This window comes from Urocampus carinirostris, chromosome 2 (assembly GCF_059441175.1).
Source record: "Urocampus carinirostris isolate Australia breed hairy pipefish chromosome 2, RoL_Ucar_1.0, whole genome shotgun sequence".
In the NCBI taxonomy this organism is placed as follows: Eukaryota; Metazoa; Chordata; class Actinopteri; order Syngnathiformes; family Syngnathidae; genus Urocampus; species Urocampus carinirostris.
Window position 1 is genome coordinate 43159823 of NC_142350.1, and position 17641 is coordinate 43177463.

Below are 17641 nucleotides of genomic sequence, written 5' to 3' on the forward strand. Positions count from 1 at the left end.
AACCATTGTTTAGTTAGCGAGTTCCTAGGGGGACTCTTAATTCGGCCGGCTCGAGCCGCTCTCTTGTTTTGTTTTGTCATTGCAAGTTTAAATGTCATTAAAGCAGCTTTCGTTGGCACCTTTGTTTGACACTCCGCCTACGACTCCCGTCTCTGCTCGCTACAGTGTAAGATTTTTTTGTATTTTGTAAGGGAAAATACGACCGTTTGTAAGGGCACGGAGCCCTGGAGCTTGACAGGTGTGGGAACAGAACCATCCTAAACTTCCCAGTATCGCCCATCGCCAATTGCCTCGGCGCAACATTCGGGGGTCCAGTGGCTGGCAGGCAAGTCACGTGACCAACATTACAAGGGAGGTGTTTTCCCGCTGCAGGCGTCTCCCCTGCGCATGCGCCAAGGGTCGGCGCTACCCGTTTCTCTACCCCGCATCTGGACGTCGTCGTTTCCCCCTTTTTCATTCCCTCTACCTCCTTTTCCGCTTCCTCGTTTTGACACGAGAGCTTCTGCATCCACGCCGGCAGATGTTTCCTCATCCAAACCGCGGTTCTACTGAATTTCAGGTGCCCACTTGAAAGGCTTCGGACACCCTGCTTTTGTATCGAGTAAGTGTCGAAACGCTGCAGATAAAGGAAGGAAAAATCCCAAACCTCCTAGGGGGAGACCCTCGGGAGAATCCGTTGTTTGTGTGGCCTCTCTCGGCTTCATGCATCTCCAAACGCTTAGCTTCAAGCTTCCGAAAAACTGGACGAGCTTTGTATGGAGCATTTTGAAGCTAGCGTAGCCATGCCGTGCGCTAAATGAGTATTTCCAGCAATCCTAGCTTTGTTGGTTAGCATACTAGCATGGATGTATAACAGTTCAACGTTGTTAGCATTAGCCTAGCAAGTACTTTTGATGGGCATTTGAAAATATTAGGACAATTCTTATAGCCCCATTCGTACTGGCATGTGTTTAAAACAAAGCTGACATTTACTCAGAGATATGCTCAGCATAATATGCATATTATTCTCGTTTTTGTCTGTTAGAGTTTTCTTATGTAGGTACAACCCCAAAAATGAATCACGAATCAACAAAAGGAAACTGAACCATTCGTGCAAAAACAGCTGTACCATACAATTATCCAATACTAAATATGTGGGAGCTTTTATGTGTCTACCCAGATTTATTATTGCAGGTAAGACAGATTCCAAAATAAAGGCACCATACCCCACAAAGGAAAACTAAATAAATGAAAATTTAAAATAGCATACCTGTCAACGTTTTTGCCGTACAAAGTATGTTATTATGCATTTTAAGACGTGTACGACGTACAAGAAAATCTACAGAAAAATGCAAATTTGTCAATTGTGGGTACCATCCGGTAAACACAGACTATCACGAAACTGCAAATCAATCAAGTCTTACAAGTTTGCCGCGGTAGCCTCAATCTCGGTATGTTTTTTCCCCCCTTGCAAACAAAGCGAGCGGTTTAATGCAACTGTGCTCATGCGTCTGCCGCCTGGGGATTTCCCATCATGCATCATTCCGATAAAAAAAACATGGTCTAAGATTATTTTGTAAGGGAAAATACGACAGTTTGTACGGGCATGGAGCCGTGGAGGTTGACAGGTATGAAATAGTATAGTTTGTTAAGTGTGTGTTATTCTCTGGGTTATGTTAAAAATGTAATCCAATACAGTTACTAGTTACCTGTCGAAAAATGCTATCGCAAATATAATCCGAATAATATAATATTAAATTAATGTAACCTGATTACTTTCAATTACATTAGGATTATTCCAGTGCTTCTCAATTATTTTCTATCACGCCCCCTCGGAAGAAGAAATAGTCTCGATTATTTTTTATGGGGTCTTTTGAGGGTCTGCTACATCTTGTGCCTACACTTCATATTCAATGCTTATACTCTGTGCTATATGCATGGTGCATAGGTTAAATATAAACAAAACGCTGCCAATAAAAGCAACACTGCTCCTCAAGGTGGTGAAGGTGCAATTGCTCTTTGGAAAGTAAATATTAAAAAAACAAAAGGCCGCCCCACTATTTGAGAACTACTGGATTACTCCAAGACCAAATTAGTTGATAAAAAAACAAACAAACAATAAGAATAAATTCACAAAATTTTGTTGAACTTAACAATGTAACCTTGAAAAGGAGTTGGAGAGAATAAAGGTTAGTGGCTTATAGTCCTACAAAAAAGTGCTCAAATTTTAACTACATAGTATAGTTTATTATGGAAACATACATTTTTCTCTTTCACATAGCAAACAAGATATGGTCTGTTTTAGTTCACAATAAGAGAACATAAAAAACTCAATATTGTTTTAAACACACCAATTGTTTCAAAATTTCCCACAAACTTTTATATCCGTTTGAAGTGGGGATGCTAAACCTCTTGAAAATATTCTAAGTTAATTGGCTAAGTTAATTATTCTTACAACATAAAAATAGAGTGATCAAATATTGGATTTTGAACAACAATTGACTGCAAAATGCAAGAAGAAGATAATCAAATTCACTAAAAAAGCACCTTCGCTGCCTAGCTGCCTCACGCACGTCGTATGTACTGTATACCTAATCTCTCACGGTCTCTTGTGTCAGTGGTTAAAATTATGAGACAATTCGTCTTTTGGCCCATTACATACTGACTATGTAAATATTAGGGGTGGGACCATATGCTTATGTCACAATTCGATTGTATTTACGAAACTAAGGTGCAAATTCAATTTTATATCACATTCCTCTATAATTTCAATTCTACAAGTATTGTGATTCCATAAAATAGATAATTGCGATTTAATTTTCTTTTCTAAAAATAAGCTACTAAAATCATATACTTCTGGGACAATAAATCATGAATAATGTTCAAACAATCATAAGTCTTTCAGTCAAATTACGGTAATCAATAAATCATTATTAACCTAACAGTTCTTTGCTTTTATTACAACAAATGCTACAGTGCAGGATTTCAGCCTGTTAGGTTAAAACATTTTGAGTAACAATGTACAGGTGAGGTAATGGGTCGTAAAGTCTGACTCAACTTTTCAGTCATTAAATGCGAAAATATTCTATTTTCAACACGCGCACACCTAAAGTGAATACACTAGCAGAGCTGATAAGTCTCTTCAAATGTAATAACATCAACACATTTAAAGTGAATGCAGCTAACAGCAGCAAATGTCTCTTCTTAAAGTTTTTAGGCTTTGAAAACAAAAACTGGTAAACAGTAATAGGAGGTATGTAACCAAGTGAACATAGTTTCTATTAGAAACTGTAAAGAAACAATTGCACGGCTTAAGGTTTGTTAACGTTACATTAACTTTAATATGAATTTGTAATCTTAAAATTTTTTGGCCTGGTGGTGGGTTGTAAAGCTTATCAAACTTTTACAGCATGAATCCAAACGCTGGTTTGTCAATGTACTGTAATACAATCTGCTAGCATGTTAGCTACTTGCACTGGCCCCTACAGACTTACCGCTGTTGCTCGGTATAAATCTACCATGTATACAAAATACTGAAGTGGTACGTGGTTTCAAATCTAAAAGTTGCAGCGCCATAACAGATAACTGATGTTGTGTGTGTCTCTATGCGTTGATGTAAAAGACTGAAAGCGCAAATGTGAAAAATATTCGAAAGCATTAAAAATATTCGCGGTTAGATAAACATGTCATATTCGCGAAAGCCCTATTTTTTTTCGCGCATTTTTACATAGTGTATATGTCACAAAAAAACGATTCTGGGAAGAAACATTAATATTAAAAATCGCCAAAAATAGTTTTTTCAATTATTTCTGTAGCTATAATGGAATGTAATTCCATTTTTTGTATCTGTTTATGTAACGCCGATATATGTGTTCCATTGCTCCCCAACCCTGGTTATTATCATTATGATACCAACTAGCTCTGGGGCTAGATCCAGACTTTCAGTTTTGAAGCGGGCCGGATCAGTAAAAGAATAGAATTATTTAATTTTATTTTCAGTATTATGTGTTATCATTCACCCTACATTAGTAAACTACCCTACATATTGTAATCACGGATGATAAAGGATCTTCTGTAAACATAGTACTTTTATTCACAAACAATGGCGCAGGGTAGAGGATTTTCATGTTTGGCATTGAATCTGATACCTGGTTTATTTTGACAGTTGAGTGAATGCAGTTATACACCTGAACCAACTCACTATGCGATGTAAACTAAGCACTGCCCTGTAGCGGCTGAAGAGAACATTTGGTTTGCATTTATTTGAAAAATCACAACTTTTGATAGTAATGACTTCGAGCAGGGGTCAATAACCCATGACTCACAAGCCATATATGGCTCTTTTCATGAGCATTTATGGCTCATGAGACAAAAATGGCTCTTTGATATGGCTCTGTGATAAAATGCTACTTGTGCAAATTCCTTCGTAGTGTTCTATTCTGGTAAGCCCCATGTCGAGTTTGGTGCGTGCATAATGGTAGCTTCTCTAACAACACCCACTGTTCAGTCTAGTATATACAGGGCACAGATTTACCTACAGTTTACAGTTAAGTTGTCACACGCACACCATATTTTGGCTATAGATCGCTAAAGAATATTTTCTAAGGAAGCTCATTAAATAATGTATGTTCATTGTTGACACTTGATGATAAAAACCCACACAACAAACTTTAATGACCCACAAACAATAGCCAAGCACACTGAACAATTTGATTGGGTGAGTGGTAGGGGTGGTCGAAGCTATGCATTATAGCATGCTCCCCTCTCTAACACTCACCCACTGCACTGAAGGGAATTGCGTCCATAAACTTTGTTTGCAGTTATTTGAGACCTACTTACAAAAAAATCTGCACCTTTTTTTAAATCATTGTTTAGGCTCTACTGAAATCATTCCCAAAGGCTTGATACTTACTCATCAGTAGTGTCAAAGCCTTTAGATATATTTTTTACTAAAACCCGAAAACATTTTTACGTTATGCCACTCAGGGACAATGTTTTTGAAAATGTATTCATACATTATGGCACTGAATAAGTAAACATACCTGTTAATCTCAGACAACTGCTCCTCTCATCAATGATTGCAATTCCCCTTATTTAGTAATAATAAACCTTACAAACACAACGCGACACCATTTACTCACAGCAAGACGGACTGAAGAATTAAAGACAAAGATAATTTATGTAAAGAAGTTTGTTATTTACTAATTAAACAACGCAAAAAATTCTTTCAGCATTTTAGTTCTTTCGCCTTGTTGTAAGTTTAGTGTTGCTTATTATACGTAGCAGTGCTGTCAAGGCCGGAACAAACAGTAGACCCAAATGAGTAACGTTTCACACAAAACTTTATTAAGGAATTGGGGGGGATCAGGGAGAGAGGTCACCGTTTAGTTTACTTTGCAACAATTATATCTGTTGCCATTGTCTTTATACTCTTTTACAGACACTGCCCAACTTACAAACGCGATAGGTTCCGGATGATCGTTAGTGAGTTGAATTTGTTCGTAAGTTGCTTGATCGTTCGTAAGTTGAATTTGTTTGTAAGTTGCTTCAGTGCTATATTTTGTATGTTTAAGACTTATATAATTATGTTTAAGGCTTGTATAAGTAACCTGTATTGTTTTGTCCTAAAAAATAAACATTTCATAAAACAATATGATCTATAAACCTAAATATAGTTAAGTTTAACTTACTTTTGGAAGATGTGCTTCAAGAGGTCTTCCTCCGTGGTGAAAGGTGGCCGAAAAAAGCGTTCCAGCCATTTTCTCAATGGCATCAAGCTTTTTTATTCCACTTTCATTCAAAAAGAAATGTCTCGCCTTTCCTTTACACCTTAAACCATCCATATCGATGCACGAGATATTGAACAATAAAAGTTCAGTGCGCGCTGGAGATTCAGTACACGTAGCACTGTATGTTCACATACGAACTAGAAAGATGAATCAGATTATTATTTTTTTTACTTCCGATTCTGGATGACCTCTCACAGCACCACCCGCCGGTATCGGCGGAAAGAAGCACTACAGTAATGTCCGTTACTCGGAAAAAGGTGCACACAATACAAAATCTAACTTACAGCGATGTCCGGATATCTTTCCACATCCCGAAAGAAATGATGGCATCTACTGCTTTACGTTAGTCGAATGGTCGTAAGTAGGGGAGCGTCTGTCTTTATATTTTATATATTATATATACACTGCTCCAGCCCCCCCGCGACCCTAATGAGGATAAGCGGTACGGCTAATGAGATGAGATATATATATATATATATATATACAGTGTTCTCGCATCATTTTTGCTGGGGACGCATCATGTCAAATATAGCGTGCGTCCCCGGGACGCAACTTTTTGACACAAAATTGTCATTATTACCTGATTCTTTTTTTTCAACAAAGATTTAGATAGATAGATAGATAGATAGATACTTTGTTCATCCCCGAAGGGAAATTCACATTTCCAGCAGCATCCCTGAGCTGAATTTACCCCACATTTCAAACTTTTCGTTAGGTAGATCCGCCATTGTTGTTTTGGTCTCACGGTTCGAGTTTTCGCCGATCTCGGCAAACGAGATCTCATTGCTTCGAGATTACGTCATTATTGTGGTGCTTGTCGTTGAGTGAAAGAGAAGTATGCCTCCGAAAAAACAGTTAGTATTAGGTGCAAATCAACACAAAATTGGTAAGTTCTTCAGTGTCAGTAATAAGTCGAAACACAATGCAGAGAGGGATAACAACGGCAATAATTTTGGCACGAAAAATCGGCAGAGAAATTCTTCAGAAGATCGCGGAGGCAAGAAAAACACGTGTGTTTAAGCGAACGATTCGACGAAAGAAAATAAACAAAAAAAGAGTACTCCTAGCAAGAAAAGGACTTACCTGCCAAAATGGACTAAATTATATCTTTGGTTACGCTATGAGGAGGATGATAATGAAGGCTACATGATTTTCCAAATCTCATTCTGTTGGCGTAGCTTGCAAAGACATCAGCCGTACATACTGCAGGTTGTGAGAGGGGTTTCAGCGTCCAAAACGGCATCCTCCCAAAAAAGCGAAACCGCCTCAATATCGCAACACAACACCAGCTTATGAAGGTGCATCTTACCAAACAATTGGACCTTGAGAAGGCATTACAACTGTGGCGGAACAGCAAACCACGAAGAATATATGAACTAAAAAATCTGAAGTGATAACTGCTTTGTATTACCAAGTAAGTGTGATTGTCAAAACTGAATGAAAATATAGATTTATATTATATATTTGTCACCCATTAACAATTTCAACCTCTATAACACTAAATTTTGGGGACCCATAGAACTCTGTTGGGACCAATTGATTTTTGAGCATGCGAGTCCCCGGGACCCATCACTATTCAGAGGTAAAATGAGCACTATTTATATATCTCATCTCATTAGCCGTACCGCTTATCCTCATTAGGGTCGCGGGGGGGCTGGAGCCGATCCCATCCATCTCCGGGCAGTGGGCAGGGGACACCCTGAACTGGTTGCCAGCCAATCGCAGGGCACACAGGGACAGACAACTCATTTGCTCATTCACACCTAGGGACAATTCACCTGAAATGCACCTTTTTGGAACGTGGGAGGAAACCGGAGTGCCCGGAGGAAACCCACGCAAGCACGGGGAGAACATACAAACTCCGCACAGGAAGTCTGGAGCTGGATTTGAACCCACGACAGGTTTCCATGACATGAACTGTGCCGCACAAGCGCTAACCACTGCGCCGCCGTGCTGCCACTATATATATATATATATATATATATACATATATATATATATATATATATATATATATATATATATATATATATATATATATATATGTACATTTCTTTAAATTCATTTTCCATATTTAATTTATTCTCATGGCTGGAAACTCGCAGCATTAGAGTGAGAAAAAATGCTTAATCGATGTTAAAATTACCTACTGTTCACGTATCCCTTATTCATGTTGGTCATAGGGGCACCACCACTTCCTGTGTTCTGTCTTTGGTAAGTTTAGCCTGGTGGTGCTTATTCCCCTCCAGGCCAATTTTTGGGGGTAAGGGTTTGCTTTCTCACATTAAACAGATAGTACTGGTTTTGATGGTTACCAGTCACAGAAAAGCCTCCTGATCTGACTCAATTACAGCACATTTATTATCTGGTCGCTGTTTATTTTTGCTGTAAAGACTGGGGAAAAACTATTTTGCTTTGAAATGATGAGTATCACATTGTACAATACACATAGAAAAACCTTTGTGGTGGTGACGTTGCGTACCTCGACAATATTAGCAATCTACAGTGACTGCTGTCTTCTACCAGTGATTATCTGGATTGGAGCAGAAAATGACAGAAAATGGCAAAAATTCCGGGTAGCACAGGTTAAACCAAAACAAAAAGATTTAACTGAGGGCTTTGCATTTCAAGTTACTTTTACCATTGCAGGTTAGTAAGGCTGAAAACTGAAGGACAGGTTTATGGAGTACTCAATGACAGCAGCACATGGCATGCTTTTTACATGTTGTAAATATCTTGCATTGTTCAGTACACTCTTATTTTTGTTAGTCAGCGATGCAGTGTTCCCATATTCCGGTAAATTTTTTCCTAAAAAAGAAAAAGATTTTAAATTTAAAACGTTGAAATCATTAATTCAACCCCTTGAATAAGAGTTTCTTATGCTCTTTTTTTATATCACCTTCCAGTATGCACGTGTTTGCCAAAGTAAAAAAAACTGGGTTCCAACTGATCCTTGAAAAGCTGTAAAAGGCATTGAATTCATTATTCTAAAAATGAGGACTAAATTGGCATTAAAATATCTTCAATCCAATTTTCGAAAGTCTTAAAAATGCGAACAAGTAATAAAAGATTTATGTTTTTTAAACTAAAAAGATTTCGTCACATTTATCAATTGTCATTTTTAATAATTAACGGATTTACTTTTGTGGCAACGTCACGTGACCACAATAACGGAACTATCAAGACTGTAATGTGTTTTCAGTCGTGCCTTTGAGAGCAGAGTCATGTCTTAGGTCTACCCACAATACACATAGCAACTTCATTTGTTAATTTTGGACAATAAAAAATTTAATGAAGTGGCGTCCGACAAAATTAAAATCATAAATATTTGTTATTTATAATGAGAAATTAGACTAATTTAAATTCAGGTGCTGAAAGAATCTGAGCGGATTAGTGTGCACTACTCCGCTTTTCTAAAGGACGTAAATCAGGCTTTCTCAACTTTGCTAATGTGTCACTAAATGTTGATTATCCAAGAAGAAACGCATTTAGATTTTTATTATCAAATAAAATGTGTTTATTGTCCGGAATAAATTCCCTTTACTAATGAAGTTCTATAATCAAAACATTGGTTAAAAATAGATTTTTTATAAAATCATGTAAGCCTACTTTGTTGTTCCTAAACCTTGTTTGTTGTTTGCAGGAAATAGCGGTCCGTGATGCTGGGGCTCCAGGGCAGCGGGCCCCCATCCTCTAAAATCTACAGTTGTGTGGCATGTTCGGCGACTTTCAGTGGACTGGCCGCATTGTTGGTCCACCAGGCGACTCATGCCAACATGATCCCCCAGGTTATCACGCCTCCTTCAACCCAGCCGAATGATAGCCTGCAGGGTGCTTCAACAGAAAAACTGAAAGCATCCAATACACCAGCTTTGTCTGACATTGTCACGCCATCTTTTTATATCTGTGATTGTGGAGAAGAGTTTACAGACTTCTGTCTAATGCTCGCTCATAAGCAGTCGCACAGTTCTAAGTTAACTCCGCTCCAGGTGAATGATGGTGACGGTGTCTCAGGAAAAACAGGGTTCACAGATGTTCCTCCAAGTGTGACTGCTGAGGCAAGCCCACCTCAAACATTGACAGATTCGCTCCAGAGCAGCCCCTCTACCTTGGAATCGCCTCCTGTCAAATTAGAGATTGAAGCTAGACTGGAAGCGACTAAATTTGTTCCATCAACTCTTCCCCAACAAATCATTCCCTCACAAGAAGTCAATGATGCACAACTGGGCCAGATGTCTCCAAATACTGAGCCAATGTCAGAGACTATGAGGGAATCACAGTCTGTTCATAGCAGTGACAAGGAAGAACAAGGCGCTAAGAATAACAAACTAATGAAAATCATTGCTTCGGCTTACATGAAAGACACTGCCACCTCTCCACCTCGAAATATCGGTCCTATGATAATCCCCAAGCAAGAATCCATCCAGGTTGATGTTATGCAGACTGTTCAATCTGAAGAGACACCGCTCAACGATCTCTCTATAGCAAGGTTTAGACGACTTCTTGCAAAGACAGGCGTCAAGACAAAAGCTCCCACCATTAGCAGAATAATTGACTTAAGCAACAAGAGGATTGTTTCTTTGACAAAAGGGCTCTCTCCCGTCGTGGTTCTAGAAACTCGTCAGAAACTCAGAGATGCTCTCAATATTGCCGTTTTTGGGCGATATCAATGCGGCCGTTGCCGGCGGGTCTTCCCTAACTCAGACAGGCTCACAGAGCATCACTTCTTGCACAAAAAGGAAAGAATCAAATGTTGCCGTCGGTGCAAACAACTCATTATTGGCAAGCTGCCTTTTACAGACAACCATGTCTGCCTTCCATCATTTAAAAAACCTGCACAGATACTAAAAATCCCATTCAATCATTTAAACAATGTGAAAAAATTCTTTTGCCCCGTGTGCAAGCACAACTATGCCCGTAGATACAACCTAAAGAAGCATAAGTGTCAAGGACCTAGGGCTGCCCCACATCCAGCACTCCCTTCCGCAAACAGACTGGAAGCGTTAAGGTCAAGTAATCAACCTTCAGCTTATAGGGACGAACATGGTGAATGCATTAGGTCCGAAGTCCCTCGCGTCAAAGTCGAGGTAACCTCCACCACTTCGGAATTGTCAGAATTGAATTGGTGCGGCTTTGCCAACAGCATCCCGCCAATTTCCACGATAGACCAGCAGAGGAAGGTTCTGGAAAACACTAGCGCTGATGCAATTCCAGTGCTTAATGAGAGCAGTAACGAAAGCCAGTGGACCATGCCCTTGGATGATGAAACTGAGCTGCTTAATTTTTCTCTTACAGCAGCCAATGAAGAGGAGGTGGACCCGGAGGTTTATGCCAACATGAGCTACTTTGTCAGAAATGGGGTCAAACAATACCCTTGCCCCAGGTGTCAGAAAACGTACAGCCGTCCCGCCACTCTGGCCCGCCATTTGCGACTGTGCGGGTTCAGGTCTCGGGGGATGGTTTCTGCTTCTTACAACATGGGCAACTGCGGCATTCCCCAAAATATCGTGTCAAAACCGCCTTTTCCATGCCCCGTCTGCGGCAGAAATTTCAGCCGTAAAGACAACATGATGGTTCACAAGCGGCGGTGTCAGTTGCAGCAGGTGCAAGAGCCAGCACAACAACCTGCATTGAGCGGCGCTCAAGGGGGTCCGGACAATGACGCCAATAACTGGGGCCTCATGTCACTCCCCTCTGTGTTACCCAGACGGGTTACATGCGAGTGCGGGGTGGGATTCACATCCCCGAGGCTCCTCCTGGAGCATCTACATAAGCATGGGCAGGAGTCCTACACGTGCCCAACCTGCGGAGAGACTGTTAATTCGTGGGCCGACTATGAGGTTCACCTGCAGATCCACATGCATCCTCATCATAAGCTCTTGAAGGGGATCCAAGCACAGCGATCACAACCGTTAGTCCTCCGCATCCAACAGCAGCAACCACCTCAGCCGCCTCCCCTTCCAACACAGCCGTCCATCCAAAAGGAACTGGCCCCCGAGCACTCCAACAAGAAAAATCAGCGGTCGATATGCCAACGATGCGGGAATTCATTTGCCACACGCTGTTCCCTCCGCAGGCACTTAGCTCGGGACCGCTGTAAAGGTGTACGTCAACCATGCCCGCCCAAATTTTATCGATGCTCCCGCTGCAGCTCTGAATTTCCCAACATGGTCAGTCTTTTGTTCCACCAGAGGAGCGGTGCCTGCAAGCTCAGCAAGCCCGGCATCAAGCCTGTGCGCTGCCCAGTTTGCCTTCGCTGGTTCGGCACAGTGGACGGTTTGCAGAAGCACCTGCTGACTCACAAGCAGTCTGAATCGCATCAATGTGATATCTGTCAGTGTTCATACCCAACTTTGAAATCTCTGAGGGTTCATCGCAGGAGGGTGCATAACGTCTTATCAGGACAACTCCTAGCTTAATTGTTTGAAATTTTGACACTGAAGCTGATGTGGTATTTAAACAAATGCCTCTGATTTGTTAGTACATTTAATTGTGTGAAGGAAATAAGACAAGAATAAAACTTGTGTTTTTGGAGCAATGTGCTGCTTTGAAGTGTAGATTTGCTTAGTTTAATTCCTGTATTTATATTTTAGGATGTTAATAGTTACAATTCAAAACGTAACCGTTAGTTGTACTGTATCTCATCCTGATGCTATTAAATATACCAAGTCTTTATTGTGTTTTTGTACTTATTTTCTTGAATTCCTAAACATTTTTGCTTTCGGAGTGAGAGTACAGTATTGTGATTGTCCTACAATCAAATCCTCCAATTTTTTTTAATTGTTTTGCTCGTCACCATTAAAGTAAACAATACACTTTGAAACTGCTAAAGATTGGTACCAGTCTGAATTGCAAAATATAAATTGTTATACATGAGGGTCCTTTTGTAGGTTGAGAGCTACTTTTGTTACTCATTAGTGCAAAGTGCACGCAGTTTGATAAGCATTTTTAAAATAACTTTTGATATTACAATGTTGTTACTAAGTCGCTAGGTCAATAATTGGGAATAGGGTTATTTGGACGCTGTTAACCACTAAAATAAAATCCTTTTACCGGAAAAATCTTAATGACTGTCACTAATGAGCTATTTTCAGAATATGTCCGCGGGCACCTCAGCCGTCCTCAGGGTCACTATGTTGAAGACCCCTGTTATAAATTATGACAAATTCTGTCTGTTTTTATTATTATTTTTACAGCCCTCAGAATAGAATCCCTGGTAGCTGTAATTGCACAACTGCGTACATATTGATTAAAATAGAATCCAGCTAAACTGCATTCACTGGTGTATTTCCAAGGCAACTTTTGATGCATCGCACACACCCGCAAACCCACTGTCTTTCAAAGCAGGGACAAAGCATCTCACGGCCTTTGTAAGAAAATTGGGATATATTAAATGTAATAAACAAATAATGGTGAGCTGTAACTGAACCGGAATACTGTACGCCGAAGAAAAGAATTTTGATATCTGTCTACTGTCTTCATACGCGGCAACTTCAACCAAATGCTCCACTTAAAAATGTTTGCAATTCCCTTAAGGATAATAATGTACTTGTATTGTCTTTATTGTGATTGATGCGTGAATGTGTAAATATGAAGCACATTGTTAAGCACTTTGGGAGGTCTTAAGTGAGTATAGAGCGCTATATAAATGCAGACCATTTACATGGCAATCCAGGGTAAACAAATACTGGATCAAAGGCAGAAATAATACATTTTCACTGTTGTGCTTAAGGTATAATAGCGCAATTTGCGATGTTTGTGAATGTAAAACAATAGTGCAATGAAAATAAGTGAAATAACACCTTAATAACTTCTACAAACAATGCGCACCTATTTTCTCACAGGAAGACCAGTCTGGAGCCTTTGCTCTGGAAATGCTGATCTACTAGTGATCCCAAGAGCCAAGAAACGAACTGCAGGTTCGAGAGCGTTCTCCATTTGGGCACCGGTGTTTTGGAATCATAAGCCCCCTGAGATTCAATCTGCAACCTCAGTGGAAATGTTTACATCTAGGCTTTAAACACATTTCTATAGTTTATTAATGAACTATATTTCATGTTGACAATATCTGTATTTTTACTTTAGTAGCTGCCTGGTCATCCTTAAAGGGGTATTACCTCGTGCGGTCCCTTCTCAAGGTTTCTTCATTTCCTCATATTGAGGTTCTTGAGATTTTCCTTGCCCTTATGTAGGTTTTAGATCGGGATGGTGTAATAATATTCTGTAGTTAGCAATAATCTGTGGTCTGTGCAGCCCTTTAAGACCCCTTGTGATTAAGGGTTACACAATTAAACTGGACTTGACGATGTAGAATAACAAAGATTATTTGTGTAAAACAAGTTTCATCTACCAAATAAAATTGAGTGTCTTTTTTTAGTTATTTCCCCACTTGAAGAACATTTTGTGTTTATTATACATAGCAGTACAGAAATTGTTATCGACGTACACAATTTGAAATGATCATAAAAACGTATAAAATACGAGGAAAACTAAGTCGACAGGTATGTGAATTTCAAGAATTACCATCGACCTATTTAAATTGATGAAAGCTTAGTGGGGATAGTGATAAAATAAGAGAGATAACTTAATAGTTGCACACCTGTCAACCTCCACGGCTCCTTGCCCTTACAAACTCGTTTTTTTCCCTTATAAAATAATCTTACAACATATTTTTTTCAAACGTGTTTATTTATGTAGTTTAACATGTCATATTGTACATGTGTTTATATCATATATATTGTTAATTAACATTTTTTGTGAGATACTCAGTTGCTCGACATGAATGAGGTTTATTATAAAAAGTTCAAAAAATTAAACAACTTGGACGTTCATTGTAGAAGGAAAAAATACATGCAAATAAAATTAAGTAGAATAATACATTTTCTTATTACAGTACAATTATTCATTTTCTGCATCAAATTATTGTTGGTAATATAATGATTAAAGGGATAACCACAAAACTGTCTTTTTTCATTTTCTCCTATTATACTTCCTTTTTTCTTAACTTCTTAATACAACATAATAATTCGTCAAAGCAAGTGAGCCGTTTGAGAGCCGGCTCTCTAATGAGTTGAGCCGAGAAAGCCGGTTCTCTAAAAAGAGATGGACTTCCTTTCACTAAACAACTCGAGCTCTTTTGACTTGATTGATTTGCCGTTTCGTGATAGTCGGTGTATACCGGATGGCACCCATAATTGACAAATTTGCGTTTTTCCGTACAGATTGTCTTATACTGTACACTTATACACACTTATATTGTGAATTTCCCTTAGGGGATGAATAAAGTATCTATCTATCTATCTACGTCGTACACGTCTTAAAATGCATAATAAACGTATTTAGTACGGCAAAAACGTACAGGTTGACAGGTATGTTGTAGACGAGTGTGTTTTTAAGGGTGAACTATTTCATTATTCAGTAGTTTTAATATCATTGATGCTGTGTGCCAGTCGTGAAACTTACAAGAGGACTGATGTTCCGTCAGCAGGGGGCAGTATAACCCTTTCAATACGAAACGTACTTTAGCAAAGGGCGCCATACACAGAAGAAGAAATTGCCTTTCCTCCTTTTTTCTTCTTCCTCACAGTGGTGTGCTTAGATGCTACACACTTTATGCTTTAGGAGCGAAGCCACAGCGGTACTCCCCTGGAAACAACATCGGATTTGGAGTTTCTTGTCTTAGTCGAGGAGAAAAGTAGACCTCTCCGCCCCAAAAGATTAAAGCCATTGCCGAGGTACGCCGACGTTTTCATCAGTTGGCCGGGAAATGCTATACTTAGCACGTTAGCATTAGCAGGCTGGCGTTCAGTCAAAATAACGCCAGCCTAAGATGTAAACCTTATGACCTGACCCAATTGTTTGAAAAGATCAGAGTGTTATAGCGTATGTAGGTGCCATTGTGACGTGTAGTTGATGGTATTTCAACGTAGAGCTTGCTTCTTATTTTGTGTACTCATAACGCTACAAACGAAGGCTTGCCCCGCATTTGAAAGTATTTTAACGGCCTTAAAAATGTTTTAAACAGGTGCCACGGTGAAACTTAACACTTCCATCTCCAGCGTGATGATGGAGCCGCTCTTGAACTCCCAGGCAAGCAGCTCAAATGCCGATTTGAGCACTGGAGGAATTTGCTTCAGCTGTGAACAGATCTTTTCCTCGCAGCAATTTTTGGAGGAACATGTATGCCCACTTCCCAGCCACATCTGCTCCTGCGGAACCGAGTTTGCCCGATATGAAGACATGCTCAGCCACAATGCCACGCATGGTCCAGGACAGCAGCAGGGTCTGCATCACGAAACGATCAAAAAGCGCAGATTGGAGAAGCACATTAGAGAAGAAGAGCAGCTGAAACGCTTCAAGTCAGGGCAAGTTGTCTGGAAAGCTGATGGTCCGTCCCACTTGGCCTCATCTTCAACCAAAGTTACGAAACAAACATCCAACACGCATGCATTCAAGGGTTCTTCTTTTCAAGCAGACCAATCTGGGTCAAATATGAAAAGTGTGTTACCAACTTTAGGGGCACCGACCGTAGATCTTTGGACAATTTACCAGCCTGTGGTGCTGGTGGAAACGACCCGCAAGTGGAACCAGTGGAAGCCGTACACGTGCGGTAAATGTGGTGACGGTTTTGTAACCAGGCGCATGCTCATCTCACACACCAGTGGTCACATTGCTGATAAAATTTCTGGCTGCATTGGATGTGGGCTGCTGCTTTCCAGCAGGAAGTTAGTGCCTCGCTTCCACTCGTGCAACTCCCCCTGCACCACCACCAAACTCAAAATTATCACAGCCAGGCCATTAAATTACAAGCCTCCGATCATGCAAATAGACCTGACTCAAAACCAGCGCAAGTACTCCAACACTGGGAACAAAAACGCTCAGATGCTTCAAGTCACCTCGGCACTGCAGTTGAAAAATCTGAACGTGCGAACCCAAGGTAAACTGACTCAGGGCTCTTCACAGCGGGTCATTCAGAATTCTACTTTGAAAAGCACCCAGAAGGGCAACAGGATACAGTTTCAATCACCATCGCCCAGCACGAAGAACATTACCCTGAACCAACCTGCCGAGACGTCCCCCACCATAGACGACTTCACATGTCGGGTGTGCCACGACACCTTTGAGAGCACTCAGCAGCTGCAGAGGCATAAGTGTCCCAAAGCCGAAGAGTTTATGGCCAAACACGGACGTGTAGGCAAGATGATCAAGCCCAAAAGGGATGTGGTGGTCGTGTCTAAACCCCCCGTGACCCGCGTGAACGGCGAGAGGGCTGACACCTTCCCAGCAAATGTCAAGAAACAACATGACACTGCTGGAAAAAGCCAAAACACTGCTATTGTGAATATAGATGACGAAATGGAAGATGACTGTTATATCGTGGAACCAAGACAAGAACAAAAATCTGAAATGATCTACCAGGTCACCTCATCCGTCCCTATCAAAACTTGACCTGTTTGTTAATCTTCCGTCATGTGCTTTTGTTCATTCCAAAGGAGTAAAATGTCCCATGTCAAGAACTGTTTTAAAATGCATTTGTGTTGTTTTCTTTCACTATAGGTTTGCTTGAATTAATTATGCATTGGAATCTGGCTGCATCCTTTATTTGATGAGGACAGAACACGGTAATGCTAAAAATTCACCTGCGTTTTTGGATGTTAACGTTACATCAGTCAACATTTGTATGATAGAATGGGAGATGAGGCGACATGCCACTGTATTATAATTTTCTTGCCCTTTTTCTAAAATAGTTGGTGTGGTCAGAATGTTTTAGGCTTTATGGAATCGTTTCCTTGCTGGTTTTATTTTGACTCATTTTTCAACTATGTATTAAACTATTTTCAAATTTGTTGGTGTTTTTATATTTCAGGTGATGT

The 17641-nt window shown here is 40.1% G+C and overlaps 2 protein-coding genes across 2 annotated transcripts; both read left to right on the forward strand.

The window, feature by feature from the left end:
* The first annotated feature begins 383 nt into the window (after positions 1-383).
* LOC148371956 (uncharacterized) lies at positions 384-12448 on the forward strand. The gene is made up of 2 exons (XM_088326584.1): positions 384-601; positions 9412-12448. Exon 2 carries the CDS (start codon positions 9428-9430, stop codon positions 12185-12187), a length of 2760 nt encoding a protein of 919 aa, XP_088182710.1. The 5' UTR covers positions 384-601; positions 9412-9427; the 3' UTR covers positions 12188-12448.
* A 2808-nt stretch (positions 12449-15256) lies between these two features.
* On the forward strand, positions 15257-17613 carry LOC148371957 (uncharacterized). The gene is made up of 2 exons (XM_088326586.1): positions 15257-15502; positions 15793-17613. Exon 2 carries the CDS (start codon positions 15831-15833, stop codon positions 17214-17216), a length of 1386 nt encoding a protein of 461 aa, XP_088182712.1. The 5' UTR covers positions 15257-15502; positions 15793-15830; the 3' UTR covers positions 17217-17613.
* The last annotated feature ends 28 nt before the right edge of the window (positions 17614-17641 follow it).

What these genes read in the sequence shown, in the direction of transcription:
- LOC148371956 (XM_088326584.1), top strand. Translation starts at nt 9,428, where the DNA reads ATGCTGGGGCTCCAGGGCAGCGGGCCCCCATCCTCTAAAATCTACAGT.
- LOC148371957 (XM_088326586.1), top strand. Translation starts at nt 15,831, where the DNA reads ATGATGGAGCCGCTCTTGAACTCCCAGGCAAGCAGCTCAAATGCCGAT.